Source organism: Oncorhynchus gorbuscha, linkage group LG10 (assembly GCF_021184085.1).
Source record: "Oncorhynchus gorbuscha isolate QuinsamMale2020 ecotype Even-year linkage group LG10, OgorEven_v1.0, whole genome shotgun sequence".
Classification (NCBI taxonomy): domain Eukaryota; kingdom Metazoa; phylum Chordata; class Actinopteri; order Salmoniformes; family Salmonidae; genus Oncorhynchus; species Oncorhynchus gorbuscha.
The window spans coordinates 34,919,647-34,942,217 of NC_060182.1; the positions used below are offsets into that span (position 1 = coordinate 34,919,647).

Genomic DNA, 22,571 nt, shown 5'->3' on the forward strand with positions numbered 1-22,571 from the left:
AATGTCAAGATCCTGTAACACTGTGTATGTATTTTAGTGTTATAGTTTTGTGGTCCAGGTCAAAGGTAATTAGGAACCCACCGTGCAAATAGACATGACATGCCACTGCAGCCAGGATTGAGCCCACATAACTAGCTCTCCCTCTGCCGTCATCTTTTTTTACAATCCTATAATTTGCACAGCGCTCCATGATCCCTGTTCAGAATATCAATGGCTCATAAAAGTTATAATACAGTCAAGACTGAAATGATCAAGAGTATGTGTTAATAATTCCAATTTACATAAATTCACGCCTCTATGAACTCATTCGCGTTGTCCAAAGGTTATTTTGGCATGCGTGGCGTGCATGACCGATTTCAGTCTGTTCGGAAGTGACGACGTGGATAGATTTGTGACTAAGCCTGAGGGCAAAAATATTGGAGACCATAGACGACTGGTAACGTTGCGGAGAAAGACACCCAGGTAAGCGCTGAATCACTCAAAAATACAAGTTTTATATAGCTAGCTAACTACATGGCTAGCAATCGTAGTAAGTTAGTAAACAGACCCAGTTAGCTAGTTTTCCACAATCTGGAGAGACAAGAGCGTTAGCTAGCTAACGTTAGCTAGCATTGTCAATTGAACTAGCGGCTAATTACCTAAGGTTATTAATTTAACTAGCGTAGTTGACGATTAATACAGTGATAAACTACACTGCAGTCTCAGGGGGCTGTGAAAATATTAACGTTAGTTAAGTAACGTTAATAACACCAATAGCTTGCTAGTTACCTTCCTTGCGAACAGTTCATTGTGGATTTGGCACGTTATTTTAACAAAGCGAGAAGAGTTAACGTTAACTAGCTAGGTTAGCTTGCTAACGCGTTGGGTGGTCTCTAGCACTAGTTTTCTACACTCCATAGATTATTATGATGGTACGCGGCCAGTTAACGTTAGTTAGTTAAATAAATAAATACACTTAGGCCAATGTATATAGCTAGCAACAAGCTAAGTATAAAATGGGGCAAGTTTGGCTAGCCAGGACTGGCGTTGCTAAGATACAGTCACCAACACATTGCACACAATTTCTAGTTTGGAACTTCGCTACCTAGCTAATTGGCCAGAAATGTGTTTTTTAATTAATAACTAACTAGAAGCAGGTAGCGAGCTAACGTTAGCTACTGGTGGTATTTTTCAGAAGCTCGCACAGACTAACGTATTAGGTTGCGAAGTATTTTAAAGGGCTAGTTTACCCAAATAATGTTGCCTTATCTTTATTGAGTGGTAACGTTATATTGCCCACAAGAGACAGACTACTAATATATCAGATTTGTTCACTAGCGAAGTTAGTTGCCATGTTGTGGAAGCACACAGGTGAATGTAGCAATTGTTTGAGAAGGGATTAAAAAGAAAATCCAATGGTTTGTCATTACACACAAAATCGCTCTGGCTATATGTCAGTAAACCTCGGCAAAAAAAGTGTAGTTAAATTGTTGCCAGCAGCACAATTAGTCACCAACTATATGGATAACATGAAAACTGCCTGTTCTGGGATGAGTAAAATGGTCTGAGTGAGGTGTTCTTTCATTTGTGTCTGGACGTAGCTAGCAGTGTGCGCTCTGAACGCTCCAACGGCTGAAAACGCTTGGATTTAACAGACAATCTGACATGGCACTGCTCTGAATTTACGAACGCCCAGAGCGCACTATGAGCACACTCGGCACTCCAGATTAAGTTTATGAACACACCCTAAATTAATTGGTCTCGTACACAAATGTGCAATTGTTATCGCAGGTACAGCGAAATTATTGTTTTTAGCTCCAACAATGCAGTTATACAAAATACCTAGCAATACAAAACAATACACACATAATCTCAAAGGTTAAATTCAAATCAACAGCGAACGTGTGTGTGTGCACGACGTTCAAAAGTTTGGGGTCACTTAGACGTTTCCTTGTTTTTTAAATAAAAGCCAATTTTCTGTCTAAAATAACATATAATTGATCAGAAATACAGTCTAGACATTGTTAATGTTGTAAATGACTATTGTAGCTGGAAACTGCAGATTTGTTTATGGAATATCTACATAGATTTAGAGGCCCATTATCAGAAACCATTACGCCTGTGTTCCAATGTCATGTTGTGTTGCCTAATCCAAGTTTATCATTTTAAAATGCTAATTGATCATTAGAAAAACATTTTGCCATTATGTTAGCACAGCTGAAAACTGTTCTGATTAAAGAAGCAATAAAACTGGCCTTTAGACTAGTTGAGTATCTGGAGCATCAGCATTTGTGGGTTTGATTACAGGTTCAAAATGGCCAGAAACAAATGCATTTCTTCTGAAACTTGCCAGTCTATTCTTTTTCTGACAAATGAAGGCTATTCCATGTGAGAAAGTGCCAAGAAACTGAAGATCTCGTACAACGCTGTGTCGAACAGCGCAAACTTTCTCTAACCAGAATAGAAAGGGAAGTGGGAGGCCCCGGTGCACAACAGAGCAAGAGGACAAGTACATTAGTGTCTAGTTTGAGAAACAGAGGCCTCACTAATCCCCAACTGGCAGCTTCATTAAATAGTACCTGCAAAACACCAGTCTCAACTAGAGGTCGACTGATTATGATTTTTCAACACTGATACTGACTATTGGAGGGCCAAAAAAGCCGATACCAATGAATCAGCCGTTTATTTATATATATTTATTTATTTATTTGTAATGACAATTACAACAATACTGAATGAACACTTATTTTAACTTAATATAATACATAAATAAATCAATTTAGTCTCAAATAAATAATGAAACATGTTCAATTTGGTTTAAATAATGCAACAACACGGTGGAGAAGAAAGTAAAAGTGAAATATGTGCCATGTAAAAAAAGTTAACGTTTAAGTTCCTTCCTCAGAACATGAGAACATGTGAAAGCTGGTGGTTCCTTGTAACATGAGTCTTCAGTATTCCCAGTTAAGTTTTAGGTTGTAGTTATTATAGGACTATTTCTCTCTATACCATTTGTATTTCATTACCCTTTGACTATTGGATGTTCTTATAGGCACTAAAGTATTGCCAGCCTAATCTCGGGAGTTGATAGGCTTGAAGTCATAAACAGCGCTGTGCTTCAAGCATTGGTAAGAGCTGCTCGCAAACGCAGTAAAGTGCAGTTTGAATGAATGCTTACGAGCCTGCTGCTGCCTACCACCTCTGACTGCTCTATCAAATGATATACTTAATTATAATATAATAAACACAGAAATACGAGCTTTGGGTCATTAATATGGAAACTATAATTTCGAAATCAAAAAGGTTACTCGTTCAGTGAAATACGGAACCGTTCCGAATTTTATCGAATGGGAGGCATCCATATGTCTAAATATTGCTGTTACATTGCACAACCTTCCATGTTGTGTCATAATTATGTAAAATTCTGGCAAATTAATTACTGTCTTCGTTAGGAAGAAATGTTCTTCACACAGTTCGCAACGAGCCAGGTGGCCCGAACTGCTGCATATACCCTGTCTCTGCTTGCACAGAACGCAAGAGAAGTTACACAATTTCCCTAGTTAATATTTCCTGCTAACATGCATTTCTTTTAACTAAATATGCAGGTTTAAAAAATATACCGGTGTATTGATTTTAACAAAGGCATTGATGTTTATGGTTAGGTGCATTGGTGCAACTTTTTTTCACGAATGCGCTTGTTAAATCTGCACCCGTTTGGCGAAGTAGGCTGTCATTCGATGATAAATTAACAGGCACCACATTGATTATTTGCAACGCAGGACAAGCTAATTACACTAGTAATATCATCCATGTGTAGTTAACTAGTGATTATGTCACGATTGATTGTTTTTTTTAATAAGATAAGTTTAATGCTAGCTAGCAACTTAAGTTGGCTCCTTGCTGCACTTGCGTAACAGGTGGGTCAGCATGCCATGCAGTCTCCTCGTGGAGTGCAATGTAATCGGCATCCAAAAATGCAGATTACCGATTGTTATGAAAACTTGAAATCGGTCCGAATTAATCGGCCATGCCAATCGCATAGCCTGTTGGAAGGCAACGGGTGCAGCAAATAGGCTACCAAATAGATGATTAAGTTGCGAATATCAGTGAAAGAGAGGCCCAGCCAGGTATATAGCAATATTTCAAAATACAATCGTGGGAATTGCTATTGCTTCAAAGAAGACAACGAAAAGACTAACCTAAAAGACATCATATTTCTCAACTTAATTGTGCTTACATTATTGTTAGCACTAGTGGAGTATTGGCCATATCCCCGGTGAGCATGCGTATTCCGTTTTTAAGCATTGGGTCAGTGCCACCTTGAAAAAATATATAAGATTCTGTTCATCTCTCCAGTCAAGTGTAAAAGAATTGCATGATAAAAAAAGGCCTAATTTTTCTTGTGCAAGGAAAGAAAAAGGAATATCTGCTCTAGCCTAGGCCTACCACACCACATGCTGCATTTAATTTTTTTTTGCAAACAGTGATTGAGTTATATTATTAGCTTAAATTATGACTATCCAATGTACCAATCACATTAGGAATAGTCAGATATCATACATAACTCTGCAAATGTGATGACGCATGGAATGCACCCCCGTCGGCCCCACCCGATGACTCGTACATATGGCATGCCAATCACCAACACCTGAAATTCCAAGATCGTCAGTCAAATGATAAACTACTTAGTATAGAATTTAACATTTCTTCTAACTGTGAAATAAAATGATCATACTAGTGCCAATATTGTATTGTCACCATTTCATATAATTGCCAACAGAGAATTTTCTCCTCAATGTCCACTGAGCGGAGCACCCATGCCATTCAAATATATGCAGACTTGTTAGAACTTCAGCTTTAAGCACAGGGATTTTTTTCCTTCTGTGACCAAGAAAAAGGAGGTATTGTTTCATTTTGACATTTTTTCATGAATTGTGGGGTGTGAAACCAGTCATTTAAAGTCAGCTCCGATAAGAAAGTGAAAGGGGAGAGCAGACAGATGTCAGTCGAAACCTGTCCAGAACCGCTCAAAGTCCCCCCATATAGGTGTCTTAACATATAATATTAATGGTTGGTGGCTAACCATAGGATGCATTGCAGTCTCTCCTTGTCCATAAGAAACTAATATGTAATTCATTTAGGTGAACTATCACTTTTTAAAATAGGACTGTAGAAAAGCCAGCTTAGAGGTACAGGGAAATGCCAAATGGACAAATCAGGTCCCTCTACCTAAATTTACTCTGGATGCTGCCTTTTTGTTGTTAAAGCCTAATGAACCTAGAACTACATTGCCAATGTCCAAACGAGTCATTTTAATGTAGCCTATGGATCTGGGCAAATTCAATTGTTGTATTTCATGGCTGCAGACTTGAGTGCTACGGGTCAATATGCCGCGTTCACATGCGATAAGAGTTATCGAAAGTTTCTCCACATACGAGCCTCCATATTGGAATTACAAGTGGGAAACTGATAATGTTGCAGTTGCAATGCTCGTGATGTAGAATTGCAGGCGATTATGCTCCAATTTCAAGACTATTTGAAGGCATATTTGAAAAGAAGTTAAATAACACTGAATATATATACACACACACACACACACACACACACACACACACACACACACACACACACACACACACACACACACACACACACACACACACACACACACACACACACACACACACACACACACACACACACACACACACACACACACACACACACACACAGGATTAATTAGAAAATAAAAGCTGTAATTTTTTCAATGCATGACAAATGAAAGGTGTGGCTTGTGTGAAGAGGGTTAAATGCATGTGTCTCATGCCTAATGCGTGAGTTGGCAGCACTGCAAAGTAGTTTGGTTGGTTGGATCAGTGTGTCATGTCCTTTGATTACACAAACTTCAAAGTGGTCCAGATTCTAAGCAAAATAATTTTCCAATGTATTTATCCATTATGGATTAAAGCCTGGTGAGTCTTTCAGGTGATATAATCGGTCTCTGAAGTCCTAACAACTTTGATCAACACAGCTACACTTTTTATCTGAGGTTATCCGTGAGTTTTCTGAATCTAGGCCCTGCAGGATGCATTGTCTGTAAGATAATGACTGATTGAACTATCAGTGCTGTTCACCTCACAAGACAGTGGGTTACCAACATCTTGAGTTATGATGACCCGTGTCAATTCGCTTCACGCTTCAAACGGACCTCTTATTTCAGGTTCCTCAAATTTGCTAATCTCAAATTCAGTTTTTAGAATGTAGGTCAATTTATATATTTTATATTGCATGATCCTCTTCAGTGTTTTGCCTAAGTCAACACATTATGTGTAACCTACTTGGGGAATCAAGCACCATCCCTCTTGATAAACACAATGAATCAATGTCTTTACTGACTTGAAACATTGTTGTGCACATGCTGACGTCACTTGTTGACAGTGCATATGTTTGATGTGTTCAAAGGTGTGGTGGCATGCCATGCAGTAAGTGTGACGTAAAGGGATAATGAAAAGGGTGTGGGTTTGCACAGTAAGTTTCCCTTTCCATGATTGCTGGGTCAGAAAGAGAAACCTAAGTGGGAAACAGCTGGCCTATAAATGACTACAGTTTACTGAGGGTGGTGTTCAAGGTTCTCAAGGATCAAATACAATTTTATGTCTCATGCTTCGTATACAGGTATAGACTAACAGTGAAATACTTACTTACAGGCCCTTCAACAATGCAAAAGAAGAAAAGAGAAACAGTAAAACAGTTCAAATGTTTTTATATATATTTTTTTAACCTTTTATTTAACTAGGCAAGTCAGTTAAGAACAAATTCTTATTTTCAATGATGGCCTAGGAACACTGCCTTGTTCAGGGGCAGAACAACAGATTTTTGCCATGTCAGCTCGGGGATTCGATCTTGCAACTAAAGGTCGACCGATTAATCAGAATGGCCGATTTAATTAGGGCCGGTTTCAAGTTTTAATAACAATTGGAAATCTGTATATTTGGACACCGATTGTGCCAATTTATTTGTATTTATTTTTTCACCTTTATTTAAAGGTGTAACAGCAGTGCGCTCTTTATTTAACTAGGCTAGTCAGTTAAGAACACATTCTTATTTTCAATGGTGCCCTAGGAATGGTGGGTTAACTGCCTTGTTCAGAGGCAGAATGACAGATTTTCACCTTGTCAGCTCGGGGTACCCAATCTTGCAACCTTACAGTTTACTAGTCCTTGTGCACTCCACAACGAGACTGCCTGTTACACGAATGCAGTAAGCCAAGGTAAGTTGCTAGCTTGCATTAAACTTATCTTATAAAAAACAATAAATTAATCATAATCACTAGTTAACTACACATGGTTGATGATATTATCTAGCGTGTCCTGCGTGTCATATCTGACTGAGCATAAAAGTATTTAAGTATCTGACTGAGCGGTGGTAGGCAGAAGCAGGAGCGTAAACATTCATTCAAACAGCACTTTAGTGTGTTTTGCCAGCAGCGCTTCATTGTGCATCAAGCATTGCACTGTTTATGAATTCAAGCTTATCAACTCCCGAGATGAGGCTGGTGTAACCGAAGTGTAATGGCTAGCTAGTTAGTGTGCGCTAATAGCGTTTCAAACTTCACTTGCTGTGAGCCTTGGAGTGGTTGTTTCCCTTTCTCTGCATGGGTAACGCTGCTTCGAGGGTGGCTGTTGTGTTCCTGGTTCGAGCCCAGGGAGGAGCGAGGAGAGGGACGGAAGCTATACTGTTACACTGGCAACACTAAAGTGCCTATAAGAACATCCAATAGTCAAAGGTTAATGAAATACAAATGGTAATGACTACAACCTAAAACTTCTTACCTGGGAATATTGACGACTCATGTTAAAAGGAACCACCAGCTTTCATATGTTCTGAGCAAGGAAAACAAACGTTAGCTTTTTTTACATGGCACATATTGCACTTTTACTTTCTTCTCCAACACTTTGTTTTTGCATTATTTAAACCAAATTGAACATGTTTCATTATTTATTTGAGACTAAATTGATTATTGATGTATTATATTAAGTTAAAATAAGTGTTCATTCGGTATTGTTGTAATTGGCATTATTACAAATCAATTTTTAAAAATCATCCAAATTAATCGGTATCTGCTTTTTTGGTCCTCCAATAATCGCCATCGGCGTTGAAAAATCATAATCAGTCGACCTCTACTTGCAACCTTCCGGTTGCTAGTCCAACACTCTCCCTGTGTGTAGATTAAAGGAACACTGCCTTGTTCAGGGGCAGAACGTATTCAAGCACCATTCCTCTTGATAAACACAATGCATCAATGTCTTGACTGACTTGAAACATTGTTGTGCACACGCTGGTGTCAGTATTCAAACCCCTTCACTTTCTCCACATTTTGTTACGTTACAGCCGTATTCTAAAATGATTCAATTGTTTTTAAAATTTCATCTACACACTACCCCATAATGACAAAGCAAAAACAGGTTTTTAGAAAAAAATTGGCTATCACATTTACATAAGTATTCAGATCTTTACTCAGTACTTTGAAGCACCCTTGGCAGTGATTACAGCCTCGAGCCTTCTTGGATATGACGCTACAAGCTTGGCACACCTGTATTTGGGGAGTTTCTGCCATTCCTCTCTGCAGATCCTCTCAAGCTCTGTCAGGTTGGATGGGGAGTGTTGCTGCACAGCTATTTTCAGGTTTCTTCAGAGATGTTAGATCGGGTTCAAGTCCGGGCTCTGGCAGGGCTGCTCAAGGACATTCAGAGGCTTGTCCCGAAGCCACTCCTGGTTTGTCATGGCTGTCTAGGTCAGGTTTAATTCACCCAAATAATTAGGTCTCAACTAAATCATGATTCAATGGTTTCTTCCCCATGCATTTGAACCAAACCGAAAATATTCTGCTGCCAATTACAATATTGAATGCAGATTGTATAGGATGTTGTGCCAGACAGTAATTGATTGATTTCTTTTTTATAATGTTTAATGACTTATGCACAAAGGATATATATATGTGTACTTTACTATTTTTTTAAAAATCCGGACATTGTACATTCATAGTAGTATTCATTTCCATAAGTTTTCCCTAGAATCGCCTATTTATAGGCTTGACGTCAGAGCATTTCCATCTATACAGATCCATGAGCACTAACGTGACATTTATAGGAGCATATCAGATGAAAGCCAGGAGTCTATTTGAGAAATTAAGGCATATACCCTACCAGTCAAGAGTTTTAGAACATCTACTCATTCCACGGTTTTTCTTTATTTGTACTATTTTCTACATTGTAGAATAATAGTGATGACATCAAAACTATGAAATAACACATGGAATCATGTAGTAACCAAAAAAAGTCTCAAACCATCAAGCGATATGATGAAACTGGCTCTCACGAGGACAACCACAGGGCTGAAGACCCAGAGTTACCTCTGCTGCAGAAGATGAGTTCATTAGTTACCAGCCTCAGAAATTGCAGCCCAAATAAATGCTTTAGAGTTCAAGTAACAGATACAGCTCAACATCAATTGTTCAGAGGAGACTGCGTGAATCAGGCCTTCATGGTCAAATTGCTGCAAAGAAACCAGTACTAAAGGACACCAATAAGAAGAGACTTGTTTGAGCCAAGAAACACAAGCAATGGACATTAGACCAGTGAAAATGTGTCCTTTTTGTCTGAAGTCCAAATGTGAGATTTTTGGTTCCAACTGCCGTGTGGGTGAACGGAAGACCCTCCGCATGTGTATTTCCCACCGTAAAGCATGGAGGTGTTATGGTGTGGGGGTGCTTCGCTGGTGACACTGTCAGTGATTTATTTAGATTTCAAGGCCCACTTAACCAGCATGGCTACCACAGCATTCTGCAGCGATACACCATCCCATATTGTTTGGGCTTAGTGGGAATATAATTTGTTTTTCAACAGGACCATTACCCAACACACCTCCAGGCTGTGTAAAGGCTATTTGACCAAGAAAGAAAGTGGAGTGCTGCATCAGATGATCTGGCCTCCACAATCCCCTATCTCAACCAAATTGAGATGGTTTGGGATGAGTCAGACTGCGGAGTGAAGAAAAAGCAGACAAAATGTGCTGAACATATGTGGGAACTCATTCAAGACTGCTGGAAAAGCATTCCAGGTGAAGCTGGTTGAGAGAATGCCAAGAGTGTGCAAAGATTGCCTGGTCTGTAATTATGATACCAAAAACCCACATCTTTAAAATATTTTTAAATTTCCCTCGCGAGGGAGTTAGACCTACCAATTAGTTAGTGTTTTTACTGATAAATTTTGTTTATGAATTATTAAGCAATTAAAACTCAATGGGAAATTATAGTAGTCACAAACAACAGTTGGGTCACCTGCTTCTGCCCTCCTTTCCACTGGTATACTGTTCATGTATGTATTTTTGGTCAAAGTAATACTGTAAACAGTTTGGAGAACCTCTCGCCGCTCGGGCTCCAGTTAATGCCACCTCTGCCGGCTCTTATTTACACATACTGTCACATACCGCATACCCTATTTACTGAAACGAGCATCCTCATCCACTGAGCACCGACCAACACCAGATGTCCATGAACGTTGAAAAGTAGTTTAAATTTGGTCAGTCCAAATCTAAACCAATCAGACATTTCACAACTTTGGAAAATCCTGTACAGTAGGGCACACTATAGTACAGCATAATGTAGTGATTGGGGGTGGTCAATACAGTTACATATCGGGATATTATTTTTGATATATAATTTTGACAATATGGCTTTTATTTTTGCACTAATTTTCAATACCTGCAGGTGCTCCACAAAAACTCCAGTATTTTTCCTTATTTGAGTTGGAGCCCAATATTTTTTTTATCACTTATTTCCATGACTGATCAAAACTTTTCTCATGGCTTCTGTTGTCCCTCTCAATACAGCGTAGCCTAGTGGTTAGAGCGTTGGACTAGTAACCGGAAGGTTGCGAGTTCAAACCCCTGAGCTGACAAGGTACAAATCTGTCGTTCTGCCCCTGAACAGGCAGTTAACCCACTGTTCCCAGGCCGTCATTGAAAATAAGAATATGTTCTTAACTGACTTGCCTGGTTAAATAAAGGTTTAAAAAAACAAATTAAATCTCGAATCTCAATACATATTGTATCGGCACCAAAGTATTGTGAAGTCAATGGCAATGCTATACTGAACATATCTACTGAACTCTACTGTACAGTACTCTGGAATGTCCAAACTTGTGAAACATAGACATCTATGATTGGTACATATTTGTTCTGTTCTTGGTCTTGTTTGGGGGCGGAGCTCATTACAATAATAGCCAGTGTGTAGAATACCCAAATATACTAAAGAGAGCTACTGCATATTTCTGCCTTTGTACCTGTTCAGGATACTTCACCTTGAAGAGTGTGACATTCAGTTCCATAATAAGCCTATACATTTCTGTATAGTGCAGATCAGGAACCCATGATGTAAATTCACTTCACCTACTGTAGTTCAACAAGTAAAATATATGTTTTTAAACTCAAGGGGTCCTGTCATATGTATGTTTTTGTTGCATAAATGAGGGAGATTTGGCCATAATTCTGTAACCAAATTTAGCATCTGCACACTTCTTCCATTAAACATAGTAGTCCTTGTGCATAGAGTTGTCATTACTTTTCTGTCATTTTTAAGTATAAAATCTGACTCAAAGTGTAATTCCCGCACCAATGTTATAGTTCTTCTGCCTGAATATGCTAAATGTTATGATTTTCCTTTTTGTGCATTTGATGGGTCAACATTCATTACGAACTACTAGTTTGTTCCATTGGATCGTCTCATGAAACTCTGTTTTTTTAATCCTGTGTGCTTATTACATCCACCCTAGACAGTAACCTTATTTCCCTGTCTCCTTTTTTCAGAGTTGGATCAACTTTGTGGAGAACGGAGAAGAGAAGTTGAATCCAAGCCTAAGTGGTGGAGGCCTGATCTGACCCTGCCTACTCCAACCCCTCCTACTGCCAGATTTGTGAGCCTTTGTTGGCTTCCTGTCTGAGAGGGAAAAATCAAGGAGGAACATTTCTACAAATGAAGAGCTGAAGTCTTCACATAGGAAACAAGTTCAAACTGAATATCTGGAAAAGTGCATTATTTTATTGATTTGTTTTTGACTTTAGCTAAATACTTGGACGCTATACACTGGGATCAGTTGGGACTTACTTACTGTACCTTTTAGACTCGTGGTGTTTCAACATGGCGAAGAAAAACAGCCAGAAGGGTATGTGTGCTACCATTCGTCTTTTAAAAGCAGATGAACTAGTATTGATAATGCAAAAACTAGTGTGTGAATGCTTTCAAATGTGTAGAGTTGATTCTCAAAACATAGCTGGTGGAATGAGCAGCACTTGACATGCAACTTCATCAAGTGTCTACCAGACCTCTTATTGAGTTAGAATGGATCCTTTCAAACACAATAGCTGGGGATAGCTGAGAGAGATTGACAGCAATATGAACTCATGTCCGTGCAGTCCACTTTGGATGGGATACCTTTTAGAAGGGTCCCAGCTTTTCTCCGGAATAAAATTAAGCTATTTCTGAAATGAAGCTCTCCATTAGGACTGTCTTTGACTTGCAGAGCACAACATTTTCTGTTGAGTTTGCCATTGTTAAACTGTCCTCTGGCATTCTTTGGTCATGCCACATGTATTTGGGTCACAGCAAACCCAGCTGTTTCTCATCTCATTGAGCTTACTTTGTTTGGGACTGTAATTCTTATCCATCTGATGCATAAACCCCCTGCTTTGCTGACTCATTCTGTTTCTACAACTCTACATCAGTTATAACCGGTTCAAATTCAATGCAGATCTCGGGTCCTTTACGGCCAGTTCAGATGCCAATATTTCTTGAGTATAATCTCATGGCTCCAGGGCCAGTTCTTTTTGGTCCTAGCATATATAAATCCATTAAGTGTTGTAAAATCTTTAGGCCTCAAGCAACTTGAAACAGTTGTTAAATGTGTACATATTTTACTTGAGAGGTCATCAAGCATCTTGTCACATTTGCCCATAAAGGAAATATCTGGGTCCTAATAGGTTTTTCATGTAAATCACCTCTTCTGTCTGTTCCACATGATTTATGATAATCCCCGTGTTCTCTGCCATGGTTTACTTTCAACACAAATAGGCCTAACTTTGAATGTCCAGGAATGACTAGGTATGGGGAGAGTTTTGTTTAGCAAATGATGTGCCTATGTACTTACAATTGTTTTGCAAATAGACCTGGGTCCAGCAGAAAACAATGAGAAATTACAAATCAACCCTTCCTCCCTTTTTTGCATAGATACCTCTGGTATGGTGTTTGACACAAACTTGAAAATGGTTATGTCCCAGGGAGGGACTTTTGAGAGAATGAAGGAGAAGGTAAAAACTGCTAATTATGTCTCTCTAGGCATAACATTCCAATTGATTTGAATACATTAAGTGCTATTCCTCTTTAGCTAGTAGGTTTTATTGGGTGAGAATGCCCATGGCCTTAGGATATGTATCACTATGCTAAACCATAATTTGTCAGATCGTTCTCTTATTTGTTCTCTTCACAGATCAGTGCTGTCAGGGCCGTTGTTCCCAACAAAAGCAACAATGAGATAGTTCTCGTCTTGCAGCACTTTGAGAACTGCGTCGATAAGGCCGTCCAGGCTTTCCTAGAAGGTATGGAAATGCCATAGTGATAATTCTTGTTGTGATATAGAACACACACTAATGAATGTAAAATGCCTTTGATTTCTAATTTAAGAATACACTGGTTCAAACTGCGTACATTAAGTACAACTTTGTCACCCTCTCATTACCTGATGTTTTCCTCTCAGGTAGTGCTGTGGAAATCTTGAAGGAGTGGAATGTAACTGGTAAAAAGAAGGTGAACTTGTTTGTTTTACTATACTGCAGGGTATTGCATTCTATATGCAAGGGCAACATGAGTATGAATGAAATTTAGTGTCATGACGTTTTTAAGTACGGCCTATCCCTCACGTGATTGAGACGGCACTATTCTTCCAGTGACAGCTCATCCAGATTTTGATGGAAAAATGCTAACTTTAAAATCAATTAACTTTAAACTCTAAATGTTTGTTTTATTATTTTTCACCTATTTTTATTTGATGTCAGAAGCTCTAGCTGAAAATATGGCATCTGTCATGAGGACCTACAACCTGCTCAACCATTGCTATATATGAATTATGGATGAACTTCAAAAGCTGTTTAAGTTTATATTCTAGTGGTTAAAATCCATCTTTGATTATTCAACATCCAGCCCAAGAAGAAAAAGAAGCCCAAGCCCCAGCCAGAGCCTCTGGCAGAGGAGCCTGCTCTAGCCGAGACCATGCAGCCCTCTGAGACTGAGAGTAAGGAAGCTGTGAATGGGTTCCATGCCAATGGCTCCGTGTTGGACGGAGACTCACTAGACTCTCTGAGTGAGCAGTTGGATTCTGCTTCCTTGGACGCAGCCGAGTTGGATTCTGAACCTGCCACGTCGGACATTACAGGTATTGTAATGGAGTATTTTCAGTCGCTTTATTTTATCCATCAGACGGCCTTTGAATTGTTGCGACAATATAAGACTTTTGATAATCCTCCATGTAGTTGAAACCAACCCCTACAGATCAGAAAACATCTTTCTCTTAACAGGTGCGGAAGCAGACTCTCTTTGTAGTGGCCCAAGCCCCACCCCTCATGCTCAAGGAGGAAGGAATCACCAGCCTCCCCGTGGCAACAAGTTCCGTTCCAGAACTAACTCCCAGCCATCCACTTCCTCTGTGCTCACCACTGACGAGAACCAACAGGGATCCTCTGGAGCCAAGAAGATTGGTAAGTGACGAATTTCTTTAAAACAAAAATGGTAATGATTTTGTTTTTCTAAGACAATAGGTGATGTCTAGCCTAACCCTGTTCTTTGACTCTCAGCGCCCAACATTGACCGCTCTGTGAAGGACCTGCAGAGATGCACAGTGTCGCTCACTCGCTACAGAGTGGTGGTCAAGGATGAGATGGACTCCTCTATCAAGACCATGAAGCAAACATTTGCTGAGCTCCAGAGCTGGTAGGTACATCTACCATCATTACCTCCACTACATTAGTTTGTAAAGTTGTAGTTTATATTTGGAATATGAACTTATGGTGGGATATAACAGCACAAATTCCCTTATGTTAAGCAATTTAGGAGCCTTGATTCTAAGGTCCAATGCAGCCTTAACCTAATAGCAAATCATTTTTGGGTGACAACTAAGTACTTTACTGTGATTTGTTTTCAATTAAAATGGTAAAAGAGAAACAAATAGCTTCTTAGCCAAGAGCAATTTCATAAGCAATAATTTTGCTAGGACTGTCTGGGAGGGAGGGGAGTACTTTAAACTAGCTGTTAATGGAAGAGATGTTTGAAATTCTTTTTATTGGCCTATCTACTCATTTATCACCTGATGTCACCAGACACGCTGAAGCTCCAAGTGCATTGATCTCAACTCTGCTCTACAACAACCACCACCAATATCTATTTCAGTGTCGCATGTAGTTTATTGCTGTAGTCTAACCAGTGTTATTGTAGTATAGAAATGGTGAGTGTAGCCAAAATCAAAGTACAGAGATTATCTTAGAAATCTAAGAAATCACGATCCCTTTATCTTAGTAAAGAATGTCATTTCATATCTTTTCCCGTCCCCTGCTCTCTCAGCCTGATGGACAGAGAGGTTACTCTGTTGACAGAGATGGACAAAGTCAAAGCAGAAGCCAGTGAGTACAACACCTTTTTAATTAGCATTTGGACTTCAATGTATATTATATTTTACTTCTATTCTTACTATGTTTACATTTTTTCTCTGAAAGCCTTTGTCCCAGAGTCGTCCTGCTCTCAATTGGTCAAAATGTTTAAACTTATTTTTCCATATATAGACACACACACAACCCTATGTGTTTGAATACATATGCACTGAGCTTGTCTGATTCTTTAAGCACACTGTTTGATTAAATAATTAAGACCCACAAATGACTGTCACTGTTAAAAATGTAATGACAGCGAGTGCCTGTGTGAGTGGTGGGCATTGTCTCGCTCTCCTCCCTACTGCAGCGAAAAGGCACCACAGCAAGTGTTTATTGTGCTGTTCGCGCTGAAGCTGCCACATCATTACAGCCATTTAGTTAATTTTTTTCTGACTGGAAAGTTCTGTTACCGAAATTCATAAGTTGTTTATGAAAAACATTCCCTATTCTCCCATAGCTCTCTTTATGTGCATCATGTAAGCATCGCATGCGTATGACCAATGGGGCCTGACCTATAGCCTATCATAATCACATCACTAAATTGGTTATAACAAACTTCGACAATGTCGACAGCAAAATCAAAGCGGAGAAAGTGAAATTGAAACTCGAAAAGTGAGAATGTTTACTGGTTGCTCAGGAGGGAAAGGGGAAGTCAGATCTATGGAAGACATTTGACTTAGTTGTGGAAACTTCTGAGGATCAAGAGGGAGATAAAGAAAAAGGGGGGTGTAAGACCAAGCGTTGGTGAGCATTGTGTGCCAAACAGTTGCTTTTAAATTACAATATTAAACATTTTTCCTGACCCTTTGGAACAGTGTAAACAACACTAAATAAGTGTAACAGTGTGTTCTAACAAACAACATAAGATGTATGTAAAGCCTTTATTACAGTAGACTAAACGGTTGCATGCCTTGAATTGCGGTTTAGGCTAATTATTAAAAGCTCCCTTGTGTTATTTAATTTTAAAACTAAAATGCTTGATTGCATTTCAAAGCATAAATGTCTCATGCTTTTTCATGGCATGAACGAATGAAGGATTGAAACAGTAGCCTATAAATTGAAATGTAGGCCTAAGTAAGTTAAGACATAACAGTATTAAGACATAACAGGATGCGCTCTTGGGCCTACAACTCGATGGTAGTTATACAAGGATACTATACTAAGCTTACTAATGATAACGACATTACTTATTATGATGATCATAATTGTAATAACAAAGAGATTAAGAGGATTTAGGAGCGTGCATATCTGACAAACCGATGCTGTTAGATTACAATATAATTTTTCTGCCTGTTTGGAAAGGTGTAAACGACACAAATTAAATGTGAAAAGACTGGTATTACTTACAACAAACATTTGTGTAAAACCTTTATTTACAGTCAAATCTGTGAAATTGCTTTATCTGACGTTTAGCTGTGACAGGAGGCATGGCGCTCACGGAATCAGTAGGCTATTAAACACTCAAAACAGGCAACAGAAGCAGGATCTGTCTTATTTCTGTAGATGTATATGGATCATTTATAAAGCCAGGTACATTTTAACAGACTATTGATTATAGACCTAATTAAATTGGTTTCTTCTCTCAATTTTCTTAGACAATGAGGCTAAAGCATTGGCTGTTTACTCATCTCTGCTGCTGCCTTTGCACATTGTTCTCAATCCCAATATGTTGGTTAACTTTGCTATTATGCACATATCAACATAGGGAAATGCACCAATTCTACAGCGCACTGAGGATTGTTTCAGAACCGCGGTCAGCGACTGTATCCAAAGCGGGAGAAAGCACGTTTGTTCTAAAATTTGATTTGTTAATGTTGCACTTTTTTTCAAATGTACTTTAAACATATACAATTTCATTAACACGTCTTGGTGATGGACTGTGCCATCCCTGTGGCCTCCGCAATGGATTACTCCACTGAAATATGCTCTAATCAGACAGGTGTCTTGTGAACCATAAACTAAGTTGTGACTGCTTGACTAAAGAAATCTGTCCATCAGCAACCTATTGACCAAACAAAATACTAAATGGGATCAGCTCTACAGTTAAGGTATTCCAAATACACTGTCTTAAATGCATTTCCTCAGGATTATTTTAGACGTTAGACATACCAGAATCTTCTAGGTAGTGAAACATGACAGAGCAAGACTGCATATTTCCTCAAGTGGGCCATTCTGCCCTCATTCTTTCCTTCTTCCCAATGCACAGTGTTGTGTGTTCTGAGCCTGGAAAAAGTGAATAGTGTCAGGTGTCATGGCAGACTAAATGCTGTCTTTGTGTCGAGGTGTGTGGGGAATTGAAGGAAGAGGGAACACTAGAGCAGTTCTTTGACATTACAAAAACCCAACATTCCTTGAAATGTACCAGTTTCAGCCCTAATCTCCGCCCGTTTAGATGTGTTACTGTTAATGGATGAGACTTGCTTTCTTCCCTCCCCTCTCATGAAAAAAGTATTTTCTGTGTATCAGTTGCCAAGGAGATTCAAATGACAAAGTGCTCTTCCTCTCATGTTTTGCATGTGTTTATTTCCCCCCCCCCCTCTGTCCTGATAATGGTCAACACCAGGAAAAGCCTGTGGAGTTATTTATGGATGCATGGTTGTATCTGATCTATTTTGTAGAAACTAGTCGACTAATAGGCCTACCCTTTACCTTATAATATTGAGGACATGCCTAGTCCCAAGTTTCAGTATGGTATTGCCTGTGTGTGGATTTCTCTCTGTACAACTGAAGGCCTCTGAATATGGGGTGACGTGGTCAACTAATAATGTATCTGTTTCAGTGGCCATTTTGGATGGCCGTCAAAAGAGAGCAGAGGAGCTCCGCAGGCTGACTGACCAATCGGCATCCATGTCTGAGGACCAGCTGAGTGAGCTGCGTGCTGACATAAAGGTAAGTTGACTACCATAATAACACACACTATATAGTCAAGACAATTGTGCAACCGGCTCAGGAACGGTGTTGTATGGGAATTGAGCCATGATCTGACCTAAGACAAGTCCGTAACCCCTGGTCAGCATTGATATGTTTTCTAATTTTTTTGCAGCACTTTGTGAGTGAGCGTAAATTTGATGAAGACCTGGGAAAAGCTGTGAAGTTCACTTTCGAGCTAGAACCACTGAAGACAAGCATCACAGGATTTGGATCAGGTACAGTCCTTTGTTCTTCTCTAGTTGATGTATTTTCTCTCACAGAAACTCATTGTGGTAGTACAGTATTGCATTGCTATTTGGAGGGCAGTATATCCATATCCTTGATAGTAACACCCACAGAATTAAATAGAACACGTACAGTATTTGTATAATAAACTCAGCAAAAAAAGAAACTTCCTCACTTGGCCACTGCATTTATTTTCTGCAAACTTAACATGTGTAAAAATTTGTATGAACAAAACAAGATTCAACAACAGACCTAAACCGAACAAGTTCCACAGACATGTGACTAACAGAAATGGAATAATGTGTCCCTGAACAAAGGGGGGGTCAAAATCAAAAGTAACAGTTTCTTCCTGTTACTAGTCCAACGCTCTAACCACTAGGCTACCCTGCCGCCTCATCTTTGAAAGATACGGTCCTGAAAAAAGGGATGTTTCTTTTTCTGAGTTTGTATCTCTATGGTAACGCCTGCCCTTGTGTCACCCTCTCCTTTCAGTGTACCACCCTCAGACGGGTTACTCCAGCCGCTCCCGCTGTAGCTCCACCACCTCCTCCATCACAGGCCCAGGGTCCGTAGAAACCCCACCTCCCTCCAGCTACGAAGGACGCCCTACCCAGCCAAACAAAACGGTTAGCTCACAAAGCAACCATAAACATGCAACTAAGTTCTCATTAATGTTGTCTCATATGATTTTTATTTGATTTAACTTTGATTTTAAACTTAAACTTTCAGACTTTCCTAGGCAACAGGCGTTACACGGCGGGTCCAGGGTACCACGCCGGTGGGCAGCGGTATAATGGCGGCTCCTATCGTGACAGGAACCCCAATCGTGGAGGCTACCGTTCCCAGGGCTACCAGGGCCAAGGCGATGGCCCCAGCCATCCTACTGCCACACAATCCTCCAACTCCACAAGAGCCCCCCTCCAACTCCGCTCCATCCTCTTACCGTCAAGACCACCCTTCTCATAACGGTCTGCCCCAAAGGCCTCCGCGGACACACTGCCCCTGACACCGGAATTACCTGGCCCATTTGTCATACCCCCCTACTAACCCTGGCATTCCACCCTCAATACCCTGCCCCTTCCACCCCACTAACTCCTCTCAATGAAGAATAGAATACAAGTTTACATATTTTTGTCAATTGAGCTGTAGTGCCACCCATAGGCAACCATTCATCCTCCTAACTTGAAAATTAGCTACCCATGTTCTGCCACTTTCTCCATACTTTAGAATTAGCTATTAAGACCTATTTTCTCATGCCTGTTGATATAGCAGCTACCCAGGTCCCCTTTTGTGAGTCTGTGATTTAATATTTGCTATTTGTGGCCAGTGTTATCTGGTGATGCGTTTATATGCATTTTGTAGCATTTTTATTTGATCTGTTTTTGTTCTCGAGCATCAAATGAATTTTATTTTGCTTTAGGTTGCAAGTTTTTTGCAGTCTATCAAACCATTTCAGTTCTTTATTTTAGATGATACATGACACCCTTTAAATGGTTTCACAAGCATGTATGGGAGATTGTCATCAATGGCATAGAATCAACACTACATAATTGTATCTTATTATTTTAGAGCTTCCCATATATGCTGGTTGCTCCTGTAAATAATATGTACTCATTGAAATGTATGATGAATATGTTGTTAATCAGAACTAGCAGGTGAACCAGAGCGGTAATCACGTCGGTTGTTGCCTGATAGCAGTTTATTCCCTCCCTCACATGTAAATTCAGAATCTTTTTAGTGGATAGTTTTTCTGTTCTCACTATTGTTATTGTATAATCCAAGGAGAGGGCTCCTTTTTTTATTTTTTATTTTATACATACATCCTTTATTATGTGGGACTCCACTTCTCAAATCTCAGGTATGAGAAAGGAACCTACACTCCCCTTCACATATGGTCTGAATTAGGACTTCCTTTTGTTAGCACATCTATTCTGCTGTTATTTGGTCTTCTCATTCTTTCCTTATGTTTAGTGTGTGTCAGACAGGACAATAAACCACATACACTTGACATGCTCGTATCACATTGCAACTTCCTTTGCCTTTCTAGAAATGCAAAGATGCTCGCATCACGAACACTGTTAAGCGCACACTCTTCTGATCTTTTACATTACTGAAAAGTGAGCTGTAGGAACGTTGTCCTTTTTTGATACGTTCACTTTCCTCTTAATTATATCCTAGAGAAGAGAAAACAATTGGATGAAATTTGTCTATGCTGTTTCGGTCTTATTTTGAACATGTTTTATGGCTGCTGAGTTGGGACAAATTGAAATGGTAATGCCAGGATTTAATATTTGTTTTAATGTCTACAATAACTGAACAGAAATTTGGAGAAATACCTCATTGTTGCCCCTTGTACACTGCTTGGTAGCATAATGTTGCTTTTGGGACTATGCTTTACAGAGGTCTGAATGCTCTTTTTAAATGGGGCTTGGTATGGCTTACCATTTGGCGAAAGCAGAGTCGTCTCATGTCAAGCTGCAAGGCATGTGTATAAGAGCATACAAACTAGCTGTTTCCTCTGTGTACCAAAGGGTCATACTGATGAGTAGAATAATTGAGAGAAACTTAGACTAACTACCCCCCCTTCCCCCAGGTACTTAGGTCTTCTTATAGGAGTGTAGTTTGGTCATGAGAAAAATAACTTAATTTTGGGTTTTGTTATATTGCACATCAATGTAAAGATTGTGGTTCTGGTTTGTTCAGTGGTTTACAAAGTATTCTGTGGAAGTGTAGAGTATACAGTAGGGCAGATCACTTGGCATGTATCAGCAACTGTGCTTGAGCAGGTAAGGCTTGGTAGCCAACACCAAGATCTTCCAGCCTTCAGCAAATCTTTCCTCATCTCAGATCTGCACTGTAAATATAGTCTCAGTAATCATAATGCACAGTAGTGGAGATGCATGCATTACAGTACAAAGCATTCTATCTCCACAACACTGCTAGTTGTTACCTTTTGGTGCTGTGCATGTTGAGGTTTGATTTTAATAGCTGAACTGATTCTGCATAGGGAATGAATGATGCCGGTCTCAATCGCTCTTTTACCAAATGTATGTAAAGTCACATTCACAGCATTCCAAACTATCTGGATAGGTTATCGCCAAAGAGATCATGTTGTCTTGTTCGAGTTGCTGCCTTTTTTTCTTACTCTGCTTATAAAAAAATATGATTGTTTTACAATGGGATAATCTATTCTAGGTTGAGTAACATAGTTTCTTTTACATTTTTTCTTTACTGTATATATGTAGCTATAATTTAGTTGTGCTCACATGGTGCATTTTGTATGTTATATACATATTGAGCATATGGTTTACCTATGACAACTGTAAACTTAAGTGCCTTCTCTTGTTTCCCTCAAATTCATTCACTACCCACCCCTTCCCTACCACTACCACCCAGTATGGACCAAAGACATCTGCCCTCCACATCCATTCCAATACAAGCGCCTCTTGTATACACGGCCCTCCCCATCCATTCCAATAGAAGCACCCCCCCCCATACACAGAAAGGCACACTTTTCCTTTACTATTAAACGATTGTTTGCAATACATTAGTGTCCTTTGTCTTAATCTGCACAGTCCATTTCAATGTGACTATTTTACAGATCCGTAGGTCAAGTTAACTGTAAGCAAAAAAATTGTGTTAAGCTCGCCTATCACCTCTCACCTCTCGGTTTGCTCCTAGCAGAA

At 39.5% G+C, this 22,571-nt stretch overlaps 1 protein-coding gene across 1 annotated transcript; it reads left to right on the forward strand.

Annotated features, from left to right (window-relative positions):
- The first annotated feature begins 303 nt into the window (after positions 1–303).
- Positions 304–22,430, forward strand: LOC124045958 (spermatogenesis-associated serine-rich protein 2-like). Its single transcript, XM_046365806.1, has 13 exons — positions 304–462; positions 11,845–12,200; positions 13,262–13,341; positions 13,521–13,629; positions 13,788–13,837; positions 14,231–14,462; positions 14,605–14,784; positions 14,881–15,016; positions 15,644–15,702; positions 18,509–18,618; positions 18,773–18,875; positions 19,378–19,511; positions 19,615–22,430. Exons 2-13 carry the CDS (start codon positions 12,176–12,178, stop codon positions 19,849–19,851), a joined length of 1,455 nt encoding a protein of 484 aa, XP_046221762.1. The 5' UTR covers positions 304–462; positions 11,845–12,175; the 3' UTR covers positions 19,852–22,430.
- The last annotated feature ends 141 nt before the right edge of the window (positions 22,431–22,571 follow it).

Excerpts from the sequence above, each read along its gene's own strand:
- LOC124045958 (XM_046365806.1), top strand. The coding sequence starts at position 12,176 with ATGGCGAAGAAAAACAGCCAGAAGG. Across the intron at positions 13,342-13,520 it reads TTGAGAGAATGAAGGAGAAG|ATCAGTGCTGTCAGGGCCGT; the intron begins GTAAAAACTGCT and ends TTCTCTTCACAG. Across the intron at positions 19,512-19,614 it reads CTACCCAGCCAAACAAAACG|ACTTTCCTAGGCAACAGGCG; the intron begins GTTAGCTCACAA and ends TTAAACTTTCAG.